The sequence below is a fragment of the Macrotis lagotis genome, chromosome 2, assembly GCF_037893015.1.
Source record: "Macrotis lagotis isolate mMagLag1 chromosome 2, bilby.v1.9.chrom.fasta, whole genome shotgun sequence".
NCBI classification, from domain to species: domain Eukaryota; kingdom Metazoa; phylum Chordata; class Mammalia; order Peramelemorphia; family Peramelidae; genus Macrotis; species Macrotis lagotis.
In genome coordinates this window covers 95,515,339-95,542,247 of record NC_133659.1, presented here as the reverse complement: position 1 = coordinate 95,542,247, position 26,909 = coordinate 95,515,339, and the positions used below count along the sequence as shown (strand labels likewise).

Below are 26,909 nucleotides of genomic sequence, written 5' to 3'. Positions count from 1 at the left end.
CCTGTTCAATACTTTTGTCTTTGATCAATGGTGGACTGTACCCTGGGGTGAGGTCATCACTTTGCCATTGTCAGTTGAGGTGGTTCTGCTGCTCATCCTTAGCCTGGGGCAGAGGTAGTCTGTAATTGAATTTGTTCTGGGAAGAGGCTTCAACTGAAATCATGGTGTAGACTCTGATTTCCTCCAGACCAGAGGAGCCCAGGGATGATGTCTGCATCTCTCTTGCACTGGAACTCTCCATCTAGCCCTGCCTGCAAGCTCCAGACAGTCAGTGCCACCACCAATGCCTCTGCTCCCTAGTTGGCCTAAGCCCCCCGCAGTCAACCAGGCTCCAGCCCGCCACTAATCTGTGGCTAATCCAAGTTCCCACACTGGTCCTGTGCTCTGGGCAGAGTCTGAGCCCTCTGCACCCAGACTCACCCATGATTGCAGAAGACAAATCCTATGGTAGATGTTCTTTCTCCTGGCTTTTCTTTCTGGGTTTTATGGATTGCATTTCTGTTAAGAGGTTTGTTTCATATTATTTATGAGGGAAGATCAGGAGCCTATCTTCTCTTCGGAAAGCTTGACTGGAAGTCTCTCAAGAGTCAGAAGTATTAAGAGTCTTCAGATTTCTAGAGATTATTCACTTAGTATGAAATAAATGGACTGATTCTCTCTCTCTCTCTCTCTCTCCCACTCCCTCCCTCTTCTTAGCAATTGAGAACATATATTGATTATCAGATGTTACAATTTTGGTTTAGACTTTTATTAACCACAGGGCTCCTGACCACAAAATTGCCCTAATTAAAGAATGAGAAAGGAATATCTGATGTGGAAATCACTGCACTTATTCCAATTATACAACTAAAGTAGACAATATTCCTATCCATAACAAAGCAAAAAAAAATGGCAGCATCCCCCAAAATTCTCTCTACCTATTACCAATTATTTTAAATTGGATAAAACTCTGAGGGGTTTGGATAACAATCGTTAATTCTTCCTGACTTAATGTTGTTCAACACTTATTTTGCTGTTAATACCAATATTCAGTACCTACTTGGTTAAAGCTTATGGGAAGATTCACCATGAGGGAGAGTTAAGGTTTGAATTCACATATAAATAACTTTCACAGATCCAGAAGATTCTGGCAAATGTACTATGCCAGACAACAAAGGTCACAGGAGAAGAAACAAAAGGAAGCTGATTATTGAATGAATCAGTTTCTTGGTGATGGTCCTCAGGCACTGGTTTGCAGTATTTAAGTCTTGGCCATAGTAGTGCACCTCCAGTTGTAGGGCTATATGACTGCAGATCTAGCCTTCAAATGGATGGGGAAATGTTCTGCTCTTGTTGCAGGAAGCTTAAGATCATCTGTTTCGGGGCAGCTAGGTGGCATAGTGGATAAAGCACTGGCCCTGGAGTCAGGAGTGCCTGGGTTCAAATACGGTCTCAGACACTCAGACCTAGCTGTATGGCCTTGGGCAAGCCACTTAACCCCGTTTGCCTTGCAAAAAAAAATCATCTGTTTCACCCAGGTAACTTGTGATATGAACTCACTGAAGTGGGCCAACACTCTGCTCACAGTCAGGTAGCATCCTGGGATTAGAGGATGAACTCAACTCTTACCTTTGTCACCGTAATTCAAGTGCTCTCCTCTGGGACCTGCTTACCCCAGACCTGTAGACATGTGGCAGGGAAAAACCTGGCCTTCCTCCCTGTTCCTCTGCAGCTGAAAGACCCACAGGTGCACTATCTGGTGATAGGGGCTAGGAGGTACAAGGTACTGACCATGACTTTTTTCCCTTTTTCTCTGCCCTGTTCCTTATGCAGGTAGGGAATAAAGGGGAGGAAGTAATTAAGGCCAACAGCATCACGTTTTCCTGCCTGTTTCTGCTTCTAAGAAATTATTGTGTCTTTTGTGCCTTGTGAGTAGGAAAATCAGATCTTTTGAGGGCAACTGGTATCCAGAAGTGTGAAAGGAAATAACAAGGATGAAATTCTTTTGAAAATGGGAAAGAAAATAATCATAGTGAGGGTAAGGGTAGAAATGGAATACACAGTCAGAGACAAGAAAGTTTCTAATATAGGTCAGTGCCTCAGCAATTTATAATTCTAAGAAGGTTCATAGAAAAAGGGTTTGGGGGCAAGCTAGAATATTTCATATAAATTATTAAGAATGGAGAATCAAAATTTAGTCATTTAGAAGGTTTAATTTCCTAAGAACCCAAAGATACTAAAGAAGAAATAAGCATAAAGTACACAAATCAAAAAAAAATTAGAATAAATAGGGAAGAGAATTAATGAAAAGAATAAGATAAATCTTTGTTTTAGAAAAAAGTACAGAAAAAAAACTAGGATTTATAATAAATTAATTGAATGGGGCAAAAAGGACACAAATAATACATCTAATTAAAAGCAAGAAAGAAAAAGGGATCAGCAAATTAAGTAAGCTTCCAAAATGGGAAGCTTCCAGAAAGGGAAGGTGTGGAAAATAGAAGGGAAGGTTTTTAGAATGAGGAGAGGAGAAATTGTGAGAATAGAATTTAAGGTAAATTATGTAGAAATCTGAAAAGAAAGTGCTGTACAAAAGAGGAAGAGGAACCACCCCCCAAAATTTTTAATTCAAAATACTCATAACAAAACTTTCTCTGGAAGTAATAATGCCAGTCAGAGAAGTATATTTGTGTTCTTGGATGTGGTAAATGAGATGGGAAGAAGAGAATATTGTTGTATAGTTGAAAACTTTGTTTGCTCATAATTCACCATGTGACTTTGGGAAATGAACTGAAACTGTTTTCCTCTACTTTAAGATAAGTTGTATTGATCTCTCTGGTCCTTTTCTGTTCTTTGATTCTATGATTCTGAGTGCAGTTATGGTACTATTTGTATAAGGGGACTCAATGATTATGCTTTCAATTATTAATGCTTTCATAATGAATCATATCATCAGAATCAGGTGTAAGCAGGCCTTATACAACTCCATGAATCAACATCAAGGAAAGCCATTGAGAGCCCCGGGGCTTTTACTCTAAGTTATCTCAAAATGTCTGGATTTGAGAGTCTGGAGGAAGCATGGAATTCCGGTACACTTTTGAGAAGCAAAAGGAGGACTGAGCTGTGGCAGCAAAGGGAGATCATAAGAGTGATTGATCATGCTGTCCAAAATTGAGGGTAATTCAAAGAAAGGTCAATTCTTACCCATATTACCCCACTAATGACCAATCTATCCATAGGTTAAATAATATGATCTGCTGTTTCTTTATAAGTTTCTAGTAAACTAACATTTTCCTTAGCTACAGAGGCCAAAGTTAACTAGAGATTGAAACTGAAAGTTTCACATTCTGCCTGAATATTTTCAACTTTCCAAACTGGGACTTTGGAGTGATTGTGATTCAATTAAATCATTTAATCTAAAATAAACTGGAAAACTGAAGAGAAGCAAACTATATGAGCTTTAGAGGCTTTTGTATTGCCCTTTAGGCAGTTTCTCAAAGAAATAGTGTTAATTTTACCTAACACAGATTCTGAAAGAAAAGCCACCATTTTATTTGCCTTGCTGAATTTTTATTGTTGTTCTACTCATTTCATCTTGTTACCACCCATAACAAATTTTCATAATCACATATCTCCAATTTTGTGCTAGAAATCTTTGGAATGGTAGAACTCATGTGAAATTTTACTCTTTTTTGGTTCAGAAATTGAGGAATTTATGTCTTATGCAACATATTTGCTAATGTTGATTTTAATATTTGTAAATTTATATCCTGAAGTACTTAAAAACTACAATATTAGATATTATAAATAATGAATGTTGATGTTGGGATACTTAATATTATCAAAATGTAAAGATTTTGGAGTAAGAGATTGTGGATTTTAATTTCATTCTTATTCTTCATGTCTGCTGAGACCTTTAGCTAGTCCCATAATATCTTCAGCTTTAAATTATATGATCCTTTAACATGGACTCAAAGTAGGTAGAATAGGGCGACTAGGTGGTGTAGTGGATAAAGCACTGGCCCTGGAGTCAAGAGTACCTGGGTTCAAATCCGGTCTCAGACACTTAATAATTACCTAGCTGTGTGGCCTTGGGTAAGCCACTTAACCCCGTTTGCCTTGCAAAAACCTAAAAAAATCCCCCAAAAAACCAAAAAAAAAAGTAGGTAGAATAGAATACCTATAAATATAAGACATATATGTGTATATATATATATGTATATATATATACATATATATATTTAAATCAGTCTTTTTACAAATGACCCAGGCATTATAAAGTTAATAGAGACATGAACAAAAATGTTGCACATTTATTGAACTATATTGTGATAGGATTTACAATAGAATAAAATAAAACATGAGCTTAAAATAGGTAGCCAATTTAAGTTAAAATTTTGTTAAACTTTTAAAAATAACTAAATAAAAGGAAAATTTCTTTGATTTGAAATGGAAATAAATCTTGTCAGTTTCTTAAAATTTCATTAAGGCTAAGTAGAAAATTTAAGTAAGGTAACTTTTACATGGATCTTGGCAGACCTTGGGAAACTATTATGGGTTGTATTGGGAGAACACCTGGGAACCAATGATTTGATTAAGGATATCCAGAATGAATTCAGGCAGGGAGGTTATGCTTAACTAATCTGCTAGAGTTCTTTGAAGATATACTGCCATGAACGATAAGGAAAATTCAGTAGATATAAGGTAATTTGATTTTTTTAAAAAGCATCTGACATTGTTCTGCATCAGAGATTAATGGCTAAGTCTTGAAAGGACAGGAGATATAATAAGATGCTCTCTAGATTTCATCTACAAAGATACTTTCCTGTGAGCTTCAGATTTTATATCTTAATATATATTTAGAAGAATCTTTAAAATAATTCTGGAAATAAAAGTTATATTGTAGAAAATAAAATTATACTATTCCATTGATTCTTATGTATTTATTATGTATTTATGTATGTATTGATTCTTCATGTATTTAGTGAACATTCACATCTTTGATGTATTTGATTATTTTGCTAGGTGGTACCAAATTTTTAACATTTCTCAAAAAATATTAGTAGATTGCATCTTAAACCTTGTCTTTTCTTGCTTTCTCCACCTTCTTGTATTTATTGAGACTTGGTACTATTCTGATCACACTATTTTCCTGGCTGTTCTTTCTAGCAGTAGTTAAATTTTAACTCATTCTCCCAGACTTATTGGTTGTGACAGGAGAGTTTGATTACTGTTAGTTTCCCTTGGCAATTTATAAGGCTCTCACTCTATCACCATCACCCAGAACCTCCTCAATCCATATGTACTACACAATTAAAATTCTGATAACTGCTCTCTATAGACTTCTAGGGACACTGATTGCGTTCAGTACCTAACTCATAGTCGTTTCTCACCTCCTTCTCATTTCATACTAGGAGATTTCAGTATACATACTGTGACTCCTTCCTCAAATCCTCTAATTTTCCCATGCAACTTGCTCATTTACCATGACCAACTAACTCCTCCATCCTGTCATAGCTACCTAGAAATGACTGTAGTTTTCAACCACAATAATCGCAATCTCTTTTAATTTTTTTTTTTATTTATTTAAGGCAATGGGGTTAAGTAACTCACCCAAGGTCTCACACAGCTAGGTAATTATTAAGTATCTGAGGCTGGATTTGAACTCAGGTCCTCCTGACTTCAGGGCCAGTGCTCTATATACTGAGTGACCTAGTTGCCCTACCTCTCTTTCTTCTTTTCAGACTGAAGCTAGAGAAATTTGGAAATATGCTAACTGACCTGACTACAAGTTTTATTTTATAATATTAACTGGGTTCTCACTTTGACAAGGCAATCCTTTCATAGCTCAAGTTCACCATCCTACTTACTGAGTGGCTTTTCCAAATCTTTAAATTCTTGCACCTTCCCATAGCTTCCCATTTCCCCTCTAATGTGAGAAGCATGCCTCATATTTTCTGGAAAAATTAAGAATTCCTCTTTCCTCTTGCTTATCTCACATCAATCTAAGGCATTCTTTCCATTTTCTCCTTCTTAATTCTGGTCTCATGAAGTGCTGTTCTCCTTGCTAAAAAAACACCCTTCATATATTCACTAGGGAGCATACTTCATTCTTTCTTCTTTGGCATATTTACACTCTTATTACTCTCTATTGTCTGCTTCCTAATGTTTTACCCCTTCTTTCTCAAAAAAAAAAATCACATGAACTGCCTATTTTTGCTACCTATTATTTTATATTCCTACTAACTTTTGTCATCAAAGTCCTTGAGAAAGCCATCTTTAATAGGTACCTATACATCCTTTCCTCTTGTTCTCTTTTTAGCTCTTTGTAGTCTGACTTCTGTCCTCATCATTCAACTGGAAATATTCTCTCTGAAGTTATTAAGGATTTTTTGATTGCCAAATCTAATGACCTTTGCTCATCCTTCTTGACCTCTTATCAGCTTCTAACATTTTTTATCACACTCTTGTCTTGATATTCTCTCTAGGCTTTCATGGGACTGCTCTTTTCCAAGTTCTCTTATAGTGCTGCATTGTACTGCTGAGCCAGTTCTGTATTACTTGTATAAATATGGTTTGGTCATAGTGTATCTTTTTAGTATTAGCAACTTCTTTACTATTATTTTGTTTTACTTTTTACGTCAGTGTTTATTAGTGTTATTCATTCATGATGTTTTTTCCATTTAGTTTTCCCCTCATTTCATCATCAAGACTATATTTCTATCATAGAAAGAACTTAAAAGGATTTTTCTTACTTTTGTTTACAGTTTATATGATATTGAAATTAATTATTATTTGATTGTAACATCAAAAAAGCTTGTTATAATAATGCTTATTTATTATATTCACTTGTAAATACATCTGATGCTGGGTTTTCTTTACCTTGGGAGTTCATTTATTACTTAATCCACATTTTTTTCTGAGTTAATTTATTTAAATAATATTTCTTTCTATGTTATTCTATTTCAAGTCTGTCCAACCTTACTTTTTCTTTAGTTCTTTTTTGCAAGGCAAATGGGGTTAAATGGCTTGCCCAAGGCCACACAGCTAGGTAATTATTAAGTGTCTGAGGCCGGATTTGAACCTAAGTACTCCTGACTCCAGGGCCGGTGCTTTTCCCACTGTACCACCTAGCTACCCCAACCTTACTTTTAAAAGTTTCTGTTGAAACAATAGACAATAATATATTCTGATCTGCTATTTTAGTGAGAGCTCTGCAGTAACCTGACTTCATTTACTAAAGTCTTTAGTAACCCACAGGGGGCTGCATAAAATTGCACTATGGGCCAAATGAGGCCAGAAGGCTGCATTTATTTTATATTTTTCTGATCTATTTTATATTTTTCTAAGTATTCATCCATTAAATTTAAATTTTCAATGGCATGTAATTGAGTTCTAATAGTTTGTTATTTTTCTTTAGTTGTTAAGATTTCCTTTTTCATTCTTTTATAACAAAATGTTAATTTCCTTCTCCCTTTTAAAAATTTCTTTCAAGAAAGACAAATTATAGTTTAATTATCAGTTTGATGAGATTTTTGTGTTCAGTTTTGTTGATCTATTTTTTTCAGAATTTCTAGTTTAGTGATTAGTTGGGATTTTTTGTTGCTTTTTTAGTTGTAGATTCAATTCATGAATCACCAATCTTTATCTTTTGTTGATAAAAATATTTAGAGATAATAATTAAGGACTACTTTAATTTTTCCATAAAAGTTTTATATTATTTCATTGTCATTTTTAATGAAACAGTTGTTTCTCTGAAGTATTCATTTACCTACCAATTCCTATGATTTTTTTTTTAGTTTCCAATTAATTTTTAATCCTTTCTTCAAATGCTTTTCTTTAAAAATATTTGTTTTGCATGGTGGCCAATTATAGGATGTGTTTAATATTTTTGCTTTCCTATTGCATATGATACTTGCTTTTGGTTTTAATTAGATGCTTTTCATGATATTAAAAAACATCTCTGCCTATAAATTATTTGGTTTTAGCATAAAACAATGTTGTACTTTGTCAAAGGCTTTTTCTGTGCCTTTTGAGATGATCCTGTGTTTTTTGGATGTTTTAATTTTATATGATTAATTATATTGATGTTTTCCTAATGTTGAACTATTTTACATTCCTGCTTTTATCATAATGAATGATTCCTTACATAAATCATTGTAATCTTTCTGATAGTTTTTTTTTAATTCTGATTTAACAATCATCATATTGGTTTCTTTCCATGTTTTAGCTTTCCCTGGCGTAGTTATTAGACTATATGAGTCTCATAAAATAATTCTCTTTAAGTTTTTTCTCAATTTTTTGAGAATAATTTGTTAGATATAGATATGAACTCCTATATTTAAAAGTTTACTGGACCTCTCCTGTGAATCCATCAAGTCCAGGAATTTTTCCCTTTGATAGTTCTTTTCCAGGTAGATGTATTTCCTTTTCTGAGATCAGATGTTTAAGATCTCTGTCTGATTTTCCGATAGTTTGAATAGTTAATATTTTTGAATATATTCTTCTGTTTCCTTTTGTTCAGAGTGGTTTTGCATAATAAAATAATAAATAAATATGAATAAAAATTAATTGTTCCTCTTTAAAAACAAAGAATGAAGAACAAAACTTTTATTGTTGTTTTTGGCAAGGCAATTAATAAGTGTTATTGGTTTTGAACTGGTTTTGAACTGAGGTCCTCCTGACTCCAGGGCAAGTACTCTATTCACTGCACTACACAGCTGCCTCTAAACAACACTTTTTTTTGGCATATAGCTGTGCATAATATATGTTCTGATTATTACTTTTATTTCTTCTGATTTTGCTGTGATTTCATCTTACTGATTTCCCAGTTTATTAATTTTTTGTTCTTTTATTTTTAATTGCCTTATTACTTTACTAGTCATTTCAGAAAACTGTGTTTTTATCATTTCTTTTTTCGGGTTATCTATTTTTCCCTATAATTTTTAATATTTCCTCTTTTATACCTACTTTAGGTTTATTTTCTAATTTTTTTTTTTTAGATTTTCTAAGGCAATGGGGATAAGTGGCTTGGCCAAGGCCACATGGCTAGGTAATTATTAAGTGTATGAGGCTGAATTTGAACTCAGGTACTCCTGACTCCAAGGCCAGTACACTATCCACTGCGCCACCTAGCTGCCCCTCATTTTCTAATTTTTAATGTTTATTCAATTCATCTTTTTCTTTTTTTAATGAATTATTATAAGGATATGATTTTCTTCCTGAGGACTGCTTTAGCTATATCTCAAGAATTCTGCTTTATTATATCATCATTATAATTTTTTACAGTCATTAATTTTTTTGATTTATTCTTTGACCCATTCATTATTTAAGATTTTATTGTTAAAAATCTCAATTTATGTTTGAATATTTTGTTTTAGTTTCTGAACGAATTTCTGTCCTTACTGCCTTGTGCTCTGTAAAGGATGTAGTGACTATCTCAGCCTTTTTACATTTATTTGCAATATCTCTCTACCATGGGACCAGGTGATTTTTACTAAAAGTTTCATGTGGTATAGAAACTTTTGTATATTTTTGATATCCTGTTTAAAAGATTGTCATAAGTTTTTTTTTAAAACTAATTCCTTTAGAAATTTATTCAATTCATACTTTCCCTTTTGTTTATCATTTTGCTAAATTTGTCCAAAATTACTAAAGGCATATTGAAGTCTTATCAACATTTGGTGACTGCTTATATTTTCTTGTGGCTCAGATGATGTGTCCTTTATGAATTTGGATGCTAAGTCATTTGGAACATATAAATATATTACTGATGCTATTTTATTGTCTATATTTTCCCTGTTTTTCCCTTTTTGCTTTTTGAATGTTTGCTCTTTGCATTGTCTGACACTTCTATGACAAACTTGCTTTGTTGAATTCCCTTGATATATAGCAAATTTTTTTCTATACCCTCAGTTTTATTTTTTGTATATCTTTGGTTTTGTGTGTTTCTGGTAAGCAAGTTTATAGGAGCGTTTTTTTTTTAAATTCAATTTATTATCTTTTTCCTTTTATTGGTTTCTTAATTCATTAACATTTAAGTCTATATTTTACTCCATCTATATGTAAAATGTTTTTTTTAGGTTGTGACTTCTCCCCTTCTCTTCTGCTGTAAACACAGTATTATGTTCCTTCAGTTACTTTAATAATTTTTTTAAGTTGACTTTGTTTCCACTGACTCTCTTCCCTTATCCCTTAATCCCATGCTATTTTTTACCCCTATCCCATTGGAGTTTGGGTTATTAATCCTTCTCTCCTGCTTTTATCTGGTTATATTTTTCTTTCACCCCTCCCCCTTGCTCTTTTTTTCTCCCAAGCAGGCAGATTTTCCCCTCTCCTTTTCAGGTAGTCCTGTTCTTTGGGCTCTAAAAAATATATATATCTTTAATGTTCCCCTTTTAAAAAGAATTTCTATCATTCTCTTTATTATCCATCTCCTCTTTTGGTTTACTCTAGACCCTTATTCTCTGATTTATGACCCCTAAAATCATCTAGTTTCTTCCTTTCCTCTTTATTCTTTGTATAAGCAGAATTTCTAGACTGCCTTGTAAAGTCCTTTCTGCCACTGTCTTGTAGAACTTACTCCATGAATTCCTTTTTCCATTGCGCCTCACTTTCAGAACAAAGCCTATTATTTCAGGTGTCTGAGAGGATATTGCCCTATGGTAAGACACCTCCCCTTCCCCAATGTTCTTGTAGATCCTTTCTTCTCTACAATTTGCCTAGAATTCTACTTCTTTTGTACATGTTCTACAACTACCCCCTTCCCTAGCTAAATATATTTTTCAGACACCAAAATCTGCTGTGTTAAGTCATCCCGTGTAAAGTACTCATGTCCCTTCATTCTAGGAGCACTCATCAGTGGGCAGGTAGGTGGCACAGTGGATATAGCACTGGCCTTAGAGTCAGAAGAACCAGAGTTTGAATCCAACCTCAGATACTTGACACTTTCTAGCTGTGTGACCTTTGGCAAGTCACTTAACCCTGACTGTGTCACATCCAGGTCATCTCCTGTCATCCTTATTCATATCTGGCTACTGGACCCAGATGACTAGAGGAGAAAGTGAGACTGATGACTTAGCACAGCATCCCTCACTCAAATCCAATTCATGTTCTTGTCATAATATCACCTCCCCTGATGTCTTGGTCTTCTAATCAGTAGACCCTCCTCCAAAGTAAAATCTTCATTTCTTCTCCTTTCTATTCTCTTTTCTTCTCCTCAACCATTTCCCTGTGGATATTTCTCTTTATAAGAACACATTTCTCATTATGAGTCTTTGATTTGACTCCAGCAAATTTCTTACTCCCCTCTCTCCCCCCTTTAATAACTCCTTTCATGTACTCTCCCATAACTGAGACCTACAAAAGAAGCATTCACCTCTAGGCTAGATATTCAGAACACATTCCATTTCTTCTTCCTTTTTCTAGTGGGAATGGTTTAGTCTGGCGTTATTTGAATGTCCTTTCTTTTTATATGAAGATTTTTTTTTCCTGATGGTGTTCATAACTTATTTCTGAATTGAATTTTACCTTTACCTACTATGTGACTTGGAGTTTGCAGCCTAGAAGTTTTTGTTTTGGAGGGTTCTTTTGGTGTGTGTATATTTGTATGTGTTTGTGAATGTATGTGTTTGTTTTTGATTTTTGATAGGGGGATATCTGCAAATTTTTAAATTGAATTTTTTTTCCATATTTAGAAGTTCTGGACAGTTCTCTTCTGTTACTTCATTTATTTGAAATGTTTTGTCCTATCATATTCTGTTGGTAGAGTTATGACTCTTAGGTTGTTTCTTCTCATCTTGTCTTTGAGGTTCATATGTTTTGTTTTCTTAGTGAGTTTATTTTCTTTTAATATTATTTGCTTCTTGTCAAGTTGTTTTTAACTTCTTTGTGTTTGTATTCCCAAGCTATTTTTCCTCTCTTTTGTTTCTTTGGTGAAAGTATTATTGCAGATAGAAGTTTTTTTATTTCATTCTGCTCATTATTTTAGCTATAGTCTGCTCTCATGATTCTCATTTCTCTTTTAAATGAAAGTAAGTTGTTGTTCCATGATCTCAAGATTCCACAGAGTCCTCTGTCTCATCAAGTGTTGGATCACTTTCCTTCATTTTGCAGGATTTATTCATAGAGGCTTGAACTTATTTACTATATCTGAAGTAAAAATGCTGTTTTTCCTGTTGATTTATCTGTTTATGTTAAAGATATTTGAGATTTTTCTTCCTGGAATCTTGAGTACTTTCAGTCCTTCTTCCCCCAATTTTTCTTATTGCTTTCTTCTTACTCCTTGCCCTCTGATTGTGGTTTCCCCGGGGGGGCGGGGGAGGTGAAAGAATCAGCCTCCTCTCTTACAGGGAAGTTCACAGAAAGCCAAGTGATTTTGGGAGGTCAGAATTGAACCCTGCTTGTGCTCTTCTTCATACTTATTGGAATGCTACACAGCTCCCAAATCTCAGTGTCTTGACCTAGTGACCTGTCCTACTCTCTCTTGTCCTTAATTCTCTGACCTGGACCTGGCAGTTTAGATCCTGTCTTTCCTGGAAGGAAGAATGGCAGGGGTTTCTTTCTCCAACATCAGCATTGGTTCTTCAAGATTTCAGCCTCTAGCAGGCTTTTGCTTGAAATTCAATGGCCAAACTGACTGTTGAGCCTTGAGGAAACTTCTGTAGCCTGAAGCCTAGGATTTATCATCCTGGAAGGAACAGGTGACAAGGATATAGGAGTGGATTTTTGTAAGCCTGTGTCAGGTCCTTGGGTCTCCGAATGTGCCTCATTTGTTGGTAGCCTATTAAATGGGGAGGGGTGCTGAGTGGGCATCAGTGAATCAGTACATGAATTTTGTTTTGATTTCCCTTCTTTTGGATTCTGGGTGTCCCAGACTACAGAAATACCTGAAATCACTTTATCTTTGACCTATAATTTATTTTTGGAGAGATATGAGAGCTTGTGGGGTTCAGAGAAAATGTCTAGTTTGCCATATTCTAGCTCAGAACTAACCACATAATAAGCCTACTAACAAATACTTATTGGATCAATTAATAATTTGTTTAAATAAGTCAGGTTATAGCCTCATTTTTGTTCTTTTCTTCTAATTTGATTTGGAAACAATGTTGTAGCTAAAAATTGATGGTTTTTACACAGAGACAGTTAATTTGGAAAAAATTCCAACATTGGTGAATAGTTATTCTCTGTCTGTTAGAGCATACTCAGTTTCATTTTGTATGTTTTGTAATATTCACCCTAACTACTTACCAACAGTGTGGCATAATAGAGTTGGACTTGGAATTAGTAAATATCTGGTTTTAACTCTTGCTTCTGATATTAGCTGTGTGACCATGCCCAAGTCTTTTGGCTACTCTAAGCTCTAGTCTTCTTATGAAAATGATTTCATGAAAATATTTCAAGTACCTTTATCCAGAAAGTAATCCTGTACATTCTGTTTCTTCTTAACCTATAGTTGTAGTAGCTTACTGAACCTTTAGTATTTTGTTTTGCTCTTTCTGCCTTTTTCTAGATTATTTGTCAGCCCTATAAAGACTTTCATGGCTTGCTCACTAAATATTTCTTTCCTCAGCCCCCCAAAATGAGTTCCTTTCTAGGCAGATGATCTCACTTTCATAACACTACACACAAATTCCTTCTCTCATAATACCTGCCACCACATGTGGGATGTACCTAAATGCTTTCCAATATACTGGACTTCATTGAGCTGAGTCCTTACTGACTACAACCACTACATTGTTCTCAGCATATTCTCCTCCTTTCCTCAAACATTCTCCTATTCTAGGAAAAAAAAATGGCTTCATCTCCCAGGCAAAAAAGCAATTCAGCAAATTGAATGTATTTGTACATGAGATTCAGATCTAGCTTATGTAAAACATCTTCATCCTCCAATCTTTAGGGACAAATCATGGCACCATATAATTAAATGATTATTGAGGATTTAAGTTCAAGTGAACTAAATATTTGTCATTCCAGAGTATATATTAAAATAAAAATGTTCTGACCTAGAGAAACTTTGGTAGAGTATTTTAATAGTTGTCCTCAAATGAATAAAGAATTTTAAATTTTTAAAATCAATCTTTTAGCTTTTTTTCCTCTGCTTTCAAGAAGTTTAATTTCATTGGTTGAGACAGCTGTCTTTGTATCCAAGAAGGGGTTCTTATTTTAAATAAATATTTTAGGTATGACAATTTTTCCTCCAGGCTACAAATAAGACTTCAGTTTGTAGATTGATGGCTGTGTTAATTCAATGCCTTTACTCCTTTCCTTCATTATTCGGACTGGCATCTTAATACTGAATATGATATCTTTATACTGGTGTTTTATCCTTGTACAAAATTCCTTTCAAAGTTACTGGGGGTTTTTTTAATCAGACAATATTATTCATTCTTTTAAGCAAAATGCCCAAATTCAATTTTTTCTTTCCATGTAATTATTATTTTCTGTTATCAGTTTTAGGTTAATGAAAAATAACTATATTAAATGGATTGCATTTTAAATTTCATGACTGTGAATTAATAGAAATTAAAACATTTTAGGGAGTAGTTCTTTGATCCAGCAATATCACTATAAGATCTATATCCCAAAGAGATCATTAAAAAAGTGGGAAAGACCCACATGTACAAAAATATTTATAGCATCTCTGTTTGTAGTAGCAATGAATTGGAAATTGAGAGGATATCCATCAACTGGGGAATGGCTGAACAAAGTATGATATATGAATGTGATGGAGTATTATTGTTTTCTAAGAAATCAAGATGAAAAGTCTGGAAAGACTTGCATGAACTGATGCTGAGTGAAATGAATAGAACCATGAAAACATGATAAATATTAACAGTAACACTGTAAGATAATCAAGTAAATTGGACATAGTTCTCTCAACAATTTAATGATCAAATATAATCCTTATGAAACAAATGTCATCCACATCCAGAGAAAAATCTATGGCATCCAAATGCAGAGCAAAGCATACTTATGTTCACTTTTTTTTTAAACTTATGTCCTTTTTTTCTTTCTCATTGTTTTCCCCCTTAGGTCTAATTCTTTTATTCACAACATGACTAATACAGAAATATGCTAAACATATTTGTACATGTCTTCACTGCCAAGGGGAGGGGAGGAAAAAAGGGTGATAGAAAAATGTGGAACTCAAAAACTTGCAAAAGACTGAATTTTGAAAATTCTTTTTTGCATGTCATTAGGAAAAAAATTTTAAATAAATAGGGAGTAAGAATAAAGTTAGAGTATGTGTGTATGATTTTATTGATAGAAATTCATTAATAGGAAACTATCAATGCAAGGTGAATTTTTTGATTCAGATTATAATATGAGAGTTTGTTAGAGCACTTAGTAAGAGGGTTAAATGACTTTGCCCAGGTCATTTAACCAGTATGTATTAAATCCTGGAATTCAGAGTGAAGTCCTTCTGACTTCTCAGTCTGTTTCTATTACTACTATTTTGTGCTACTTATTAGATAGAAGAATTAGTATACCTACAAATTATGAGGAAGTGCATAATTCATCTTTTTAGGAGAAAGGTATAATCTAAAATAAAAATTTGCATTCCCTTCAACTTTGACATGCAGATGTAAGAAAATATGCCCCCCCAAGGAAGTTTTACACTAGTTTCACATTTTATTTCTTTTGCAATTTAAGGTTCTCTCATTTTAAAATTATAATTTAAACAGCAGTTCTTTTTCTTTTGGCAGTATCATCTACTATAGACCAGCTAAAACAGAAAATATCTTCATTATAATTAATAGCATTAATTTAGCTCTTTTAAAGTTTTCAAAGTACATTATAATTGTTATCTTGATTCTTATATCAGCTCTATAATTGCTACTCATATTGTAATATGAAACTTTAACACTTGGTGACTATTAAGTGCTTTAGAACAAAAAAAAACAGGGACTATTTTTTTCCTGGAAGAAACTGCAATATATATCTTACTAGGATATAAGGAAGCTTGTAATGCTTGACAAAGTACTTTTTTTATACACAGTCAAATGAGGATTCTTTATTTCATTATTATGGACAAAATAAAGATCTTTTTAGGCTTAAGTTACATTTTTGTGGGGTGTTTTTTGATAATCATTTTGAAAATTTGCATAAATCATTTTGTTTGATTGTCATAAATATATATTCCTGTTATAGTTTTGTTATCATATAATGCATTCTTTTAATTATCTATTTGGAGTTCTTAGAATTCACTTTGGAAAAAAAATGATTTCATTTAATGAATGGGCTTCTATTAAAGGTCAGACACACTGCTGGTTACTGTGAGTGCTGCAGAAATTTTTAAGATACTGTTCTTGTCCCTAAATAATTTAATCTAATAGAATGCTAGAAAGGTATTGATTAATGTCATTACTCTAATCTTAATACTGGAACTCTTTGAAAAAGCATTATCAATCTGCACTGTTTTATTTTATCCCCATGTTGCTACCATTGTTTTTATTAACAATCATACTTGGCATTACTTACAACTAAATATCTTACTCTAATAATCCTCAAGCTGAAAACTGAAATTCAACATTCCAATTATCTGTGAGTATGTTTTTTCCAGATTATAAGGGTGAACATTAATCAGGTGTCCGGTTATATCATGTAGCAAATTCATAACTATTCCAAAAGAGATAATGTCTTTTAGTTCAAAGACAGTTTTCTACACAGCAGTAGCTTAAGATATGCTTATCTCTTTTACTGTGAAAAAAAATACAGTAATAGTTCATGGTCAGACTAGTATAATAACTCAGTTTGGAAGTGGTAAAAAAAACTGATTTTTGAATCCAAAAATGAAAGGAAAGTAGTTTAGCCAAGAAAAAAATAAACTGGGAGTAATTTTATAAACATTCTTATCCATTGTTGCTACTCTTCAGTTTATCCATTTGTGGGTTTAAGAGCTAACTTTTTAAATTCATTTTGAAAATTGATAGGTGTCAGATTGTCATTGACAATTGTCTGAGATAGGATGATATGTGGCACAGCCCAAATGATTAGTTTCTTTTGATTCCAGTATACGGCTTTAGTTACACAAAATTGTAACTGTAACTAGAAAATGCATAATCAATAAATAGCTTCTGAACATCTTCTAATGTTCAACTGTTCTATTCAACAATAACAACTGTGCTGTTTAAACTTAAATGGATGGATTTATTTCCTAGTAAAATCACTGTATAAAAGCCTTTAAAAATTTCATGACTTTGATCTTTTAAGACAAATTTAAGTAATTTAAAAGTATTTCTTTATTTTCATAAATAAACTGCAGTGTATCATTTTAAGTGTATCCACTTTCCTTCACTTTCCATTTCTTTCAAAATAATATTTAGCACTTATTTGAGAATAAGCTTGTTTTTAATTTATTTGTATTTCCATGCCTGATTCATGTTGATTGCAGTCTGACCCCCCAGTAAATTTTCTTAAACTCTGTAGGCCTCAGTTTCCTCAATTGTGAAATAGGAATAATAATAGCACCAAGCTCCCAGAATTGTTATGAAATCTAATGAGATAATAATTGTAAAGTGCTTAGCAGAATATCTGACACAGTATTTACTTAATGAATTCTTATTCCCTTCCCCTTTCCTTTCTCTGTTCACTTATATCACATTCAGATTTTAGTTTATTAGCTTGTATGAGACAAACTTTGTGTGCATTTAAAACTGACAATTTATTATTTTGGCAGAAGCTAAAAATATTTGATTGTCTCATTAGTCAATCTTGTATTTAAGCATGTTTTCATTAATTATAATGATTTCTTAGTCTAAACATATGTTGTGTGATCTTTTATACTTCAGGCAAATATGTCATAAATCATTTCAGAATATGTATTTCAGAATATATGATACAGAATTACCAAATCAAATATTTTAGGAAAAAGAACAGCAAAAGAGATTTTTCAGGAACAAATAAACAGTTTTTGTGTGTAGATCATTCTACATGTTGAAAATAGTTGATTCATTGCTCCTAACACTGTGCCTGTGGACATAACTGTGACTTAGAATTGTGCAAATAAAGACCTTGTGCTAAAGTCACCAAGTAGAACTGCTTTATTTATGCAGCCATTAACTTATCTTTACAAAGAAATCCATGGTGGAATGTTGGCCATTATGTTATCTCCTAGTTATTTTCAACTGTTAGCCATTTTAGGTATATTCATGTTCTTTTTACTTTGGTATTACAGAAGAAAATTTAAACTGGATTGTCAATTTTGACATAATTGTGTTTTGCATTTTTAGTAAAACTAAAAACGATTTTCATGTAATGATTCATTGTTGGGAGCAGAATGTCTTTGTCTTTTTTTTAAATACACACACACACACACACACACACACACACACACACATATAAAACCAAATCCTTCATTTACCTTGGATAAAATAATTTTTTGACCTATACTATAGAGATACTTTCTTTTTCTCACTGAAAGGATCTTGGCAATCTTACTAATGAATTACCAAAATAACAACCTGAAAACTTACGTCAAAGAAAAAAAATATATATATTGTTCTACTCAGTAGATGTCCAAAGTGGTATATTCCTCTCCCCTAATCTTCCAAAACCTTAGACATTTCTTTCCTCAAGATTTGAAGTAACATTTATAGAAATCTTGAACAAGTAAGATCTATCTCAATGTGATAAAATACAATATTGGTTTAACATCCTTCCAGTAGTCATAGTTCAATTCCATCCTTGATCTCTTCTCTCAGGAATTGAAAAGACTTTCTACCTGTGACCAATATTTTAATTTTGAATAAAAAAGTGGTGTCCCCCTCTCTCCTTACTTATATTTTCATTGCCTGTCACTTTAGGGAAGTGTAGAAGTAATGAACTTAGCTTACATATCCTCATTACTTAACTAAAGGGAAGAGTCTGGAAATGATTTTAGGCTGGAGAAAATATTATTTCTTACTCTTTTCATTAGAACTGAAAAGTTGTTTTAATATGCTTCCTCAACTGTTTTATAATAGGACCATATTAAAAAGTAATAACTAACTGTCTGATAAATATGTATATTTTAGATAGCCCCATTGTTGTTAGTTCAGTATATATTCTTATTTATATTATAGTTATCTTTTTAAGAAGAGTTTTCTACCTTTATGAAATAATAAAGTGACTACTCTTTGAATGGTTTTCATTATTAAATAATCAGTTATTTGGGGGCCCACACCATCCTGTATTAAAAGGCTTGTTTTTACATTGATTACATGATGGTGAATGGTTAAAATATGCTTTTTGTTGTCCCTTTGTTTCATAATTTCTTATACATTTATCAAACACCTACTGTGTTTCTATCCCTGTGTTTGCTGCTGTCTCTTATGTTACTACATATGTTAATAATAGCAATAGCTTTATGTAGGATTGATTCTTTACAAAGCACTCTGATTACTTATTCCACTGTGGAATAAGTCATACACATAGTATTATCCCTGTTTTGCAAATGAAGCTCCTACATTACAAAAAATGGCTTGATCTACAATATAAGACAGATAGAGGCATAACTGGAGCATAAACCCTGGGTCCTTTCCACTGCCTTGTATTTCTGGTTTGGATAATATTTTTAAAATGTGAAATTAATTGTACATAATGAAAATGACACTTTTGTTTTTTATTTCAGTTTATTGATGGTAGACTGGCAAAATTAAATGCAGGAAGGGGGTTCTGTGACATATTTGAAGAAGAGATCACTTCTGGTGGCTTCTGTGGAGGTATAGAATAAATTAAAACAATTAATTACTTATTTTTAAATTTTAACTATTTAGAATTCTTTTTCACAAATATTTAATGACAATATGATATTCTTGAAAGAATACTATTTTATTTCAGTCACATATTCTGTGACTCAGAGCATTTAATTTCACTTCAATAAACCTTGGTTTTTGCAAATTTTGTAGAAGAAATGATTGTCTGAATGATTTTTATGGTTCCTCTAAATTCCATGGCCCATCATCTATTTCTTCACAAAATTAGTTTCATTTTTTTAATTTTATGAGAAATTCCTGTCTTAATTAGCAAAAAATTATATATAACAATGTAGTTTCACAAAGGGCTAATAGGTGATGCCATGGTAAGGGTACTAAACCTGGAGTTGAGAAAACAAGTTCAGTTCTGATCTCAGACACTTTATGATTGATTGTGTGATTCTGGTAAGTCACTTAAACCTATTTACCTTGGTTTCTTCATTTATAAAATGAGTTCAAGTAGGAAATGTCAGACCACTTTTTGCCAGGAAAACCCCAAATGTGACACAACTTAAATACCTGAAAAAAACCCAGCAATTTAATTTGTCTTCTTTAATCTAAATTTAGTGATTACCTATGTTAAACTTGCAGTGACTCAACAGTTCATATTTTAACAATTCAGGTTTTCTTAAAAATTGATTTTCAGAACATTATAGTAGGTCAGAAGATTTGTTAAGCTATATACATAATAATATACTGTTTGCTTTTTTGAAAGAATTGCAGCCACTAATTTATGGAACATTGAATGCTATTCTTGATGAGATTTTACATGCAAATAGTTTAATCTTATTCAGGTAAAATGTACCATATAAATATGTTTCATTTTGTAGTAATTATATAGTTGTACAAAACTTTGTTTTCTTTCCTGCCTTAAGTTATTCTCTGGGCCATGAAAATGTTGAAAGAATGTGACCACTTAGATAGATTTGGAAAATTAATCTAAATCTTGTAGGATTTTTCCCTGTTACTATTAGAATATTATATTGTCAACATTGAACTTGGAGGGCAAAGTTAAGTTTCCTTGACTCAGCAGTGAGGAATGTAGTATCATCCTGCCTGTCGAAACTCATGAGTAAAGATTTAGCTTCAATGGAAATTGTGTGTTAAAATGTGGCTTTTTTACTTTTCAACTCAGAGAAGCTGAACATTGTCATTTCATGGACAAATTGCTGAAGGCATATATTCAGTATTTACATAGCTGCTGCCTCATTATCGTTATGACCTGTGGGGCTAACAGAGTGTGTGGAATTGAAAATGACATCTTGTGACAGTAATAGGGTAGAACTATGATCCTTTTTATAGTTTAATACTATCAATTGGTCCACAATCCTCTTAAACAGATTCTTTCAGAGAGATCACCAGAACTTTTAAGTAAAATTACTATTATTGAAAAGTAAATATATTAACCAGTGTATGAATTGGGTAAATGAGTTTAAGTGTAATCCAGACTAAAATCATCCATTATTCTATCCAAAAAATATTAAGTAATTTTGATTTGGACTTTTATTCAGATCATTCAGAGAAGAAAATTTGTTCAGCAAGAAATTATTTAGGTGTACAGGACAAAACATTTTAATATCATGCTTGAGTAATGTCTCTCTTTAAAAGAGGCAACATAAGCTTAATTGTCATCAGAATTAAAAAAACTGAACAATTCAGATAATGAATTGCAGCTTCCTATTTCATTTTAATTTACAAAAATTCAGACAAGACTGCTTTTTTTTTGAGAACCCTTACTTGAATTTAAAGAAAAATTGCCCTCCTTTAGGAAAGAGACTATCTTGAAATAGATGAGTAAAGAGATCATTTCTAAGATGATTTAGAATATTATGCATAATAGACATAAAGCAATAGATGTGTAAATTTCAGTCATTGTTTTGAATGGCCATGCTTAAACATGGTAGAGTTGCTATTACAGCTCAATAATATTGATCCAATGACATTTTGTCCTTGAATATGAGTACCATTTTTATTAACATGAAATATTGAATATGTCTACCTTAGCATTGCTTTTAATTATAATAAGTTGTAATTATCTTAAAATAAGGATTTTGGAGGTATTTTATTTTGGAGGTGAGAATTGTAGCAATATAAAAATGTCTTATAAATGCTTTTTTAAAAATTCTGGATTTATCAGTAAATAAAGTCACATTAACTTCTCAAAATGATAGCTATGAGTGGTTGGCCACTTTTATGTCTTCCCTTTGTAATACTTTTAGAAAAGACTTGTGAGAAAAATTAGATTATTGGGTGGCTAGGTGGTGCAGTGGATAAAGCACCAGCCTTGAAATCAGGAGTACCTGGGTTCAAATCTGGTCTCAGACACCTAATAATTACCTAGCTATGTGGCCTTGGGCAAGCCACTTAACCCCATTTGCCTTGCAAAAACCTAAAAAAAATAGATTATCTACTACCTTACTTTGTATATAATTTTAAGTCATAAGATTTTAGCCTTTAAAGTTAATGCATAGCTATCATCAACAAGAATGTTCAGGTGCTTGGTAATAGCTGTGGTAAACAACTATTTTCTCATTGCTGAATTGCTCATTAACTCTAACTGCTCCATGTCCATTATAAAAGCCTTCTTTATTTTCAGATATTTAGTTTTTCCTTTTTATTTTCTGAAATAAATCTCGTAAATTTTACAGATTATATATATATATATATATATATATATATATATATGTATCTGTATGTGTATATATATATTAGTGTGTGTACATATATGTATATATATATATATTCATTTATGTGAAGCTCATAGCAATTGGTACCGAAATAAAGTAGAAATTTGACCATTGTTTAAAAGGTACAAAAAACAATCTGAAATTGTTGAAATTATCTGGATATCCCAGGGTATTCCACTACTGTTTTAATGATACTCTTATATAAATAGGATTTGCTCATGAAAATTCTAGAAATCATACTCCATGATTGCTTGGAATCTAGTATTTGTGGTAAAAATGTAATAGTTGATTTCTCCTTTTGTGTTCCAGGAAGCTCAAGATCTTATCAGCAATGGATGCACACAGTCAAGGTAATATTATGCAGATACACACACACACACACACACACACACACACACACACACACACTGCATATTATATGTTACTTAATATAATACATATATTACACATAATATAATAATTATTATGTAATCATATAATTTATTATATAATAAACATATAATACATAAATTCCATATTCTATATTACATATATATATATATAGCATATATATTTAAAGATGTTCATGGGATATTAAAAGGAAAATTAGGTATGATCAGTTCCATAACAATGAAATTTGAAATATATGATTGCCTTTCTTTCAAAATAATAATGTGCAAAATCAATTCAATTGATCATATTTTTTGTATCCTAATATTTTAACAGAAAAAAATTAAAATTAAAATTTTTTTATGTGTTGAATAAGTGAAAAGCATATTGTCTTTCAGTTTGGCCAAAATCTCTGCCATTTTGTATAATTTTATAAATGGGGATTAGATGTGACAGTGAGATTTAATAGGAATTTTATCAATACTAGGAGCTGGTAAATGTTTTTATAGTAGTCTATCTCCTATCTAACAGAAGACCTCTTATACAACATTATAACAGTTGATAATTGTTGTGTTTGTTTCTTTTAAACACTTGAAATATAATTAATATATTGCTGATATATATTTATATAATATGTATGCCTTGCTAATATGAAATATAATTATATTACTTATATTTCTGGAGTATGATTAATCCCTGTTTTAGGAACTATTTTCATTTTTAATTATGATTCCTAAATCTGATCTTTTTTTATATAATGGGGTTTTCTTTGTTGTTGTTACAGAAGGGAAGTGCATTATTTAATACAGCAGTAACCAAAGCAACTCCTGCCGTACGAACAGCATATAAATTTGTAAGCTCTTTTCATTTCTTAAATTAAAAAAAAAATAATTAGTAAGTAAAAATCTGGTGGGGAAAAATTTTTTTTCCAAATCAGTATTTTTAAAATGCATTTTTACATTAACTAAGCAAGTTAGCCTTACTAAAATTTTTGTCACAGTTCTTATCCATATGGTAGTCGAAGTTTTTAAGCATAGAGTTTTAGAAATTTACAAGACTTCTTCCTGTTTTGGATTTCATCCAGTCCCCTTATTTTATAGATCAGATTGTTTCATGAATGGTCTAGGGTCAAAAACCAGAACCAGAGCAAGAACTCAGGTTGTGTTCTCATCATTTTATATTGATTCATATTAGGTATGGTAAAACCTAATACAGCAGAAGCTATTGGTTTTAAATAAGTTATGAAATAATTTAATGTTTTGTCATATTTGAAAAATTATTTATCAGTAATATGTAGAAATCAGTAAACAAGTTAATTCTTCTCACATAAGTTTAAAATTCAATTAAGACTTATTGTTATAAGAAATTACCCTTGTTTTTATTTCTGACTCCATGTATTTTTCAGTTTAGTTACACTGGCCTTTTGATTTTCCTGAAACAGGATATTCCATCTCCCATTTCTTTGCCTTTATATCAACTATCTCCCTTGCCTGACATGGTTTTCCCTCCTCATCTTTGACTCTTTTCCTGGCCTCCTTCAAGGTTCAGTTGAAAAAAATGCCTTCAGTAGGAAAACTCTCCCAGTTCTCCCAGTTGCTAGTGCCTTCTCCTTTGAGATTACCTTTCATCTTACATATATCTCATAATTTATATAATATGTCCCCTTTAGAATGCGAAAGCTAGAACTGTTTTTGCCTTAAAAATTTCCCAATAATTACTACAGTGTGTACATATAATTAAGCATTTAATAGATTGTTTTTGATTAGCCGCCTTAGAAACGTTTCTATAAGTTGCTTTTAAGCATATACTTATTTTTTCTTCTAATTATAGTCATATTTTTATTTGACTTATATTAGTCAGCAGGTTGCACAAGCAGGACACATCTTGGGGAATATATCTTTTACTACAGGAAAGGAAAGAGGAGAGAAGAGAATAAACATTTCTAGTCAGGTACTCTGCTAAGCACTTTACAGATACCACATTTTATCCTCATGTCACTCCTACAAGTTAGTTGCTATTATTGTACTCATTATACAATTGAGGAAACTGAGGCAAACTAAATTTAAGTGACTTGCCTAGGGTTACATAACTAGTAAGTATCTAAAGATGAATTTGAACTCTGATCTTCTTGGTTCCAGGCCCACCATTTACTACACTACCTCATTGCCTTAAAATCAGGAGCCCAGGTATGAGACTGCTGAAGAAGTTCAAGTCTGAAATTTTGAAAAGAACTTCTGACTTAGCAGGATAGGGAACTCCCTATGAATTATTAGATAAGTCTTAGAAAATTGGCTGAGGCAAATGAAGATTAAGTTATTTTCCAAGGGTTACAAATGCTTTAAATGTTAGAAGCAGAAATTCCTATTTTAAGTTCATTACTTTAGACTTCTCTCTTTTGAAAATAAATTATTTCTCTAACTCAAATTAAAAACTTTAGAGAAATTATTCTTAAACTAGCATCAGTTTTATTATAAAAACCTTCTCAGTGAATGGCCGCCCGATTTAATGATCTCTAGTGATAGAACCCCTTAAGATACCCCTTTGTTATAGTTTTTGTTTGTTTTGTTTTTTTCCCATGATTTCCAGGAGGTAACGAAACTTTTCCTACCAATACAATCTTAGAGAGTTACTTGAGGTACGGAAAAGTTAAGTAACTTGCCAAATGTCACATAGCTTTTCCTCAAATCAAGCCTTCTGCATAGCATTTTTTAAAAAGTACAAGTTGTGATATGTATTTAATAGTCACTCTTGAAAAATAACTTATTATCTACTTACCTATTATCCTACCCTTTGGGGATTTTGAATAACAACACAACTATGTATAGATCAAAACCTGATATTCTGTGATAGATTGCAAAAGAAGGGATTTGGGGGGATTTTTTTGAGAATATATCATTTGCCATAATATAAGGAAGATGGAAGGAAAATGGACATGTAAAGCAAGAAAGGAACATGAAAAGGCCAAAAGATAGGTAACCAAAGCTAAAGAATGAGAATAACATTTCCTCACTGAATTAGAGACAACAAATTAGGAAAATACTGTTTAAATACTCCTTCCCATCTGCCTATGCATCTGCTCACTCCCTCTGGTTGGCGGATAAGCAGGTCAAACTTTGGCTAGTTGCTGAAATGATTTTAGGATTTTCATGATGGGAATTTCCTCAGAAACAAAGTTAAGTGATAAGTGCTTCATAAAGATTAAAAGACATTCACAGAATATTGCCTTCTAAGCATCCTGTGTGCTTTTAAAAATTTACACTAGGAACTGAGGAGCACTAATACCTAATATTGATTCCAAAGGCATTCTCTGATAAAGCAAGGGGTTAGCTTTTACTTTCTTAATTGTTTCTAATTTTTTACACCATGCAACACAAATCAGTTCAGATAAATACCACTTGTCAGATTCTCCACAAGTATAGAAAAGTATTTCAAATACTTCAATTTCTCCTAATACCAAATTTCCTTGAAAATTATCAAAGAGAAACCCTTTTGCAGTGTTTTACCCAAATGACTTACCAAATGTTTTTATATTATTTTCCCTTCTAACTACCATTACTGCATATCAGTTATGTGGCTAATTCCTATTGTGCCCTTTCCAGTATGATTGTCTTTGCTGAAAATTTATATTCAAATAGAGTAGAACTATTAACATATTTGTCAGTTAACGAGCATTAAACACTGTGCTATATGTTGAGAATACAAAAAGAAGTAAAAGAAAGCTCTTACCTTAAGGGGTTTAGGGTCTAATGAAGCATTATACAAACATATTTTACATATCTATATGTATAGTAATACTATGCATATCTAGATTATAGTATGTATATGTATACTATACATATAACATATTATATCTACCTTATAGATATTTTGCTATATGATATATCAAAACTTTGATTTCACCATCCACTTAATATATAATTTTCATTATTTTCTATTGACTTACTCTGAATAGAACTAAAACAGACTATTTTTTTATCCTCTAGGCAAAGAATCATGCTAAACAAGGAATAAAAGAAGTAAAGAGTAAGCTAAAACACAGGGTATGTCATAGTTTTACTTTCTTCCAACCTTGCACTTGGATTAATTGGAAGCTTATGCTTTTACATAATATTATACATACACATATATATAGATATATATA

General features: G+C 32.2%; 1 protein-coding gene across 4 annotated transcripts in view; it reads left to right on the top strand.

Moving 5' to 3' along the window:
- The window catches only part of DENND1B (DENN domain containing 1B), a 365,288-nt gene that overhangs the window by 305,368 nt on the left and 33,011 nt on the right, over positions 1-26,909 (top strand). For all 4 annotated transcript variants that reach the window (XM_074222288.1, XM_074222287.1, XM_074222286.1 and 1 more), the window contains 4 exons: positions 19,589-19,679; positions 22,709-22,749; positions 23,553-23,621; positions 26,752-26,808. In XM_074222288.1, the coding sequence (XP_074078389.1) occupies positions 19,589-19,679; positions 22,709-22,749; positions 23,553-23,621; positions 26,752-26,808 (258 nt within the window). The remainder of the gene's footprint in view (positions 1-19,588; positions 19,680-22,708; positions 22,750-23,552; positions 23,622-26,751; positions 26,809-26,909) is intronic.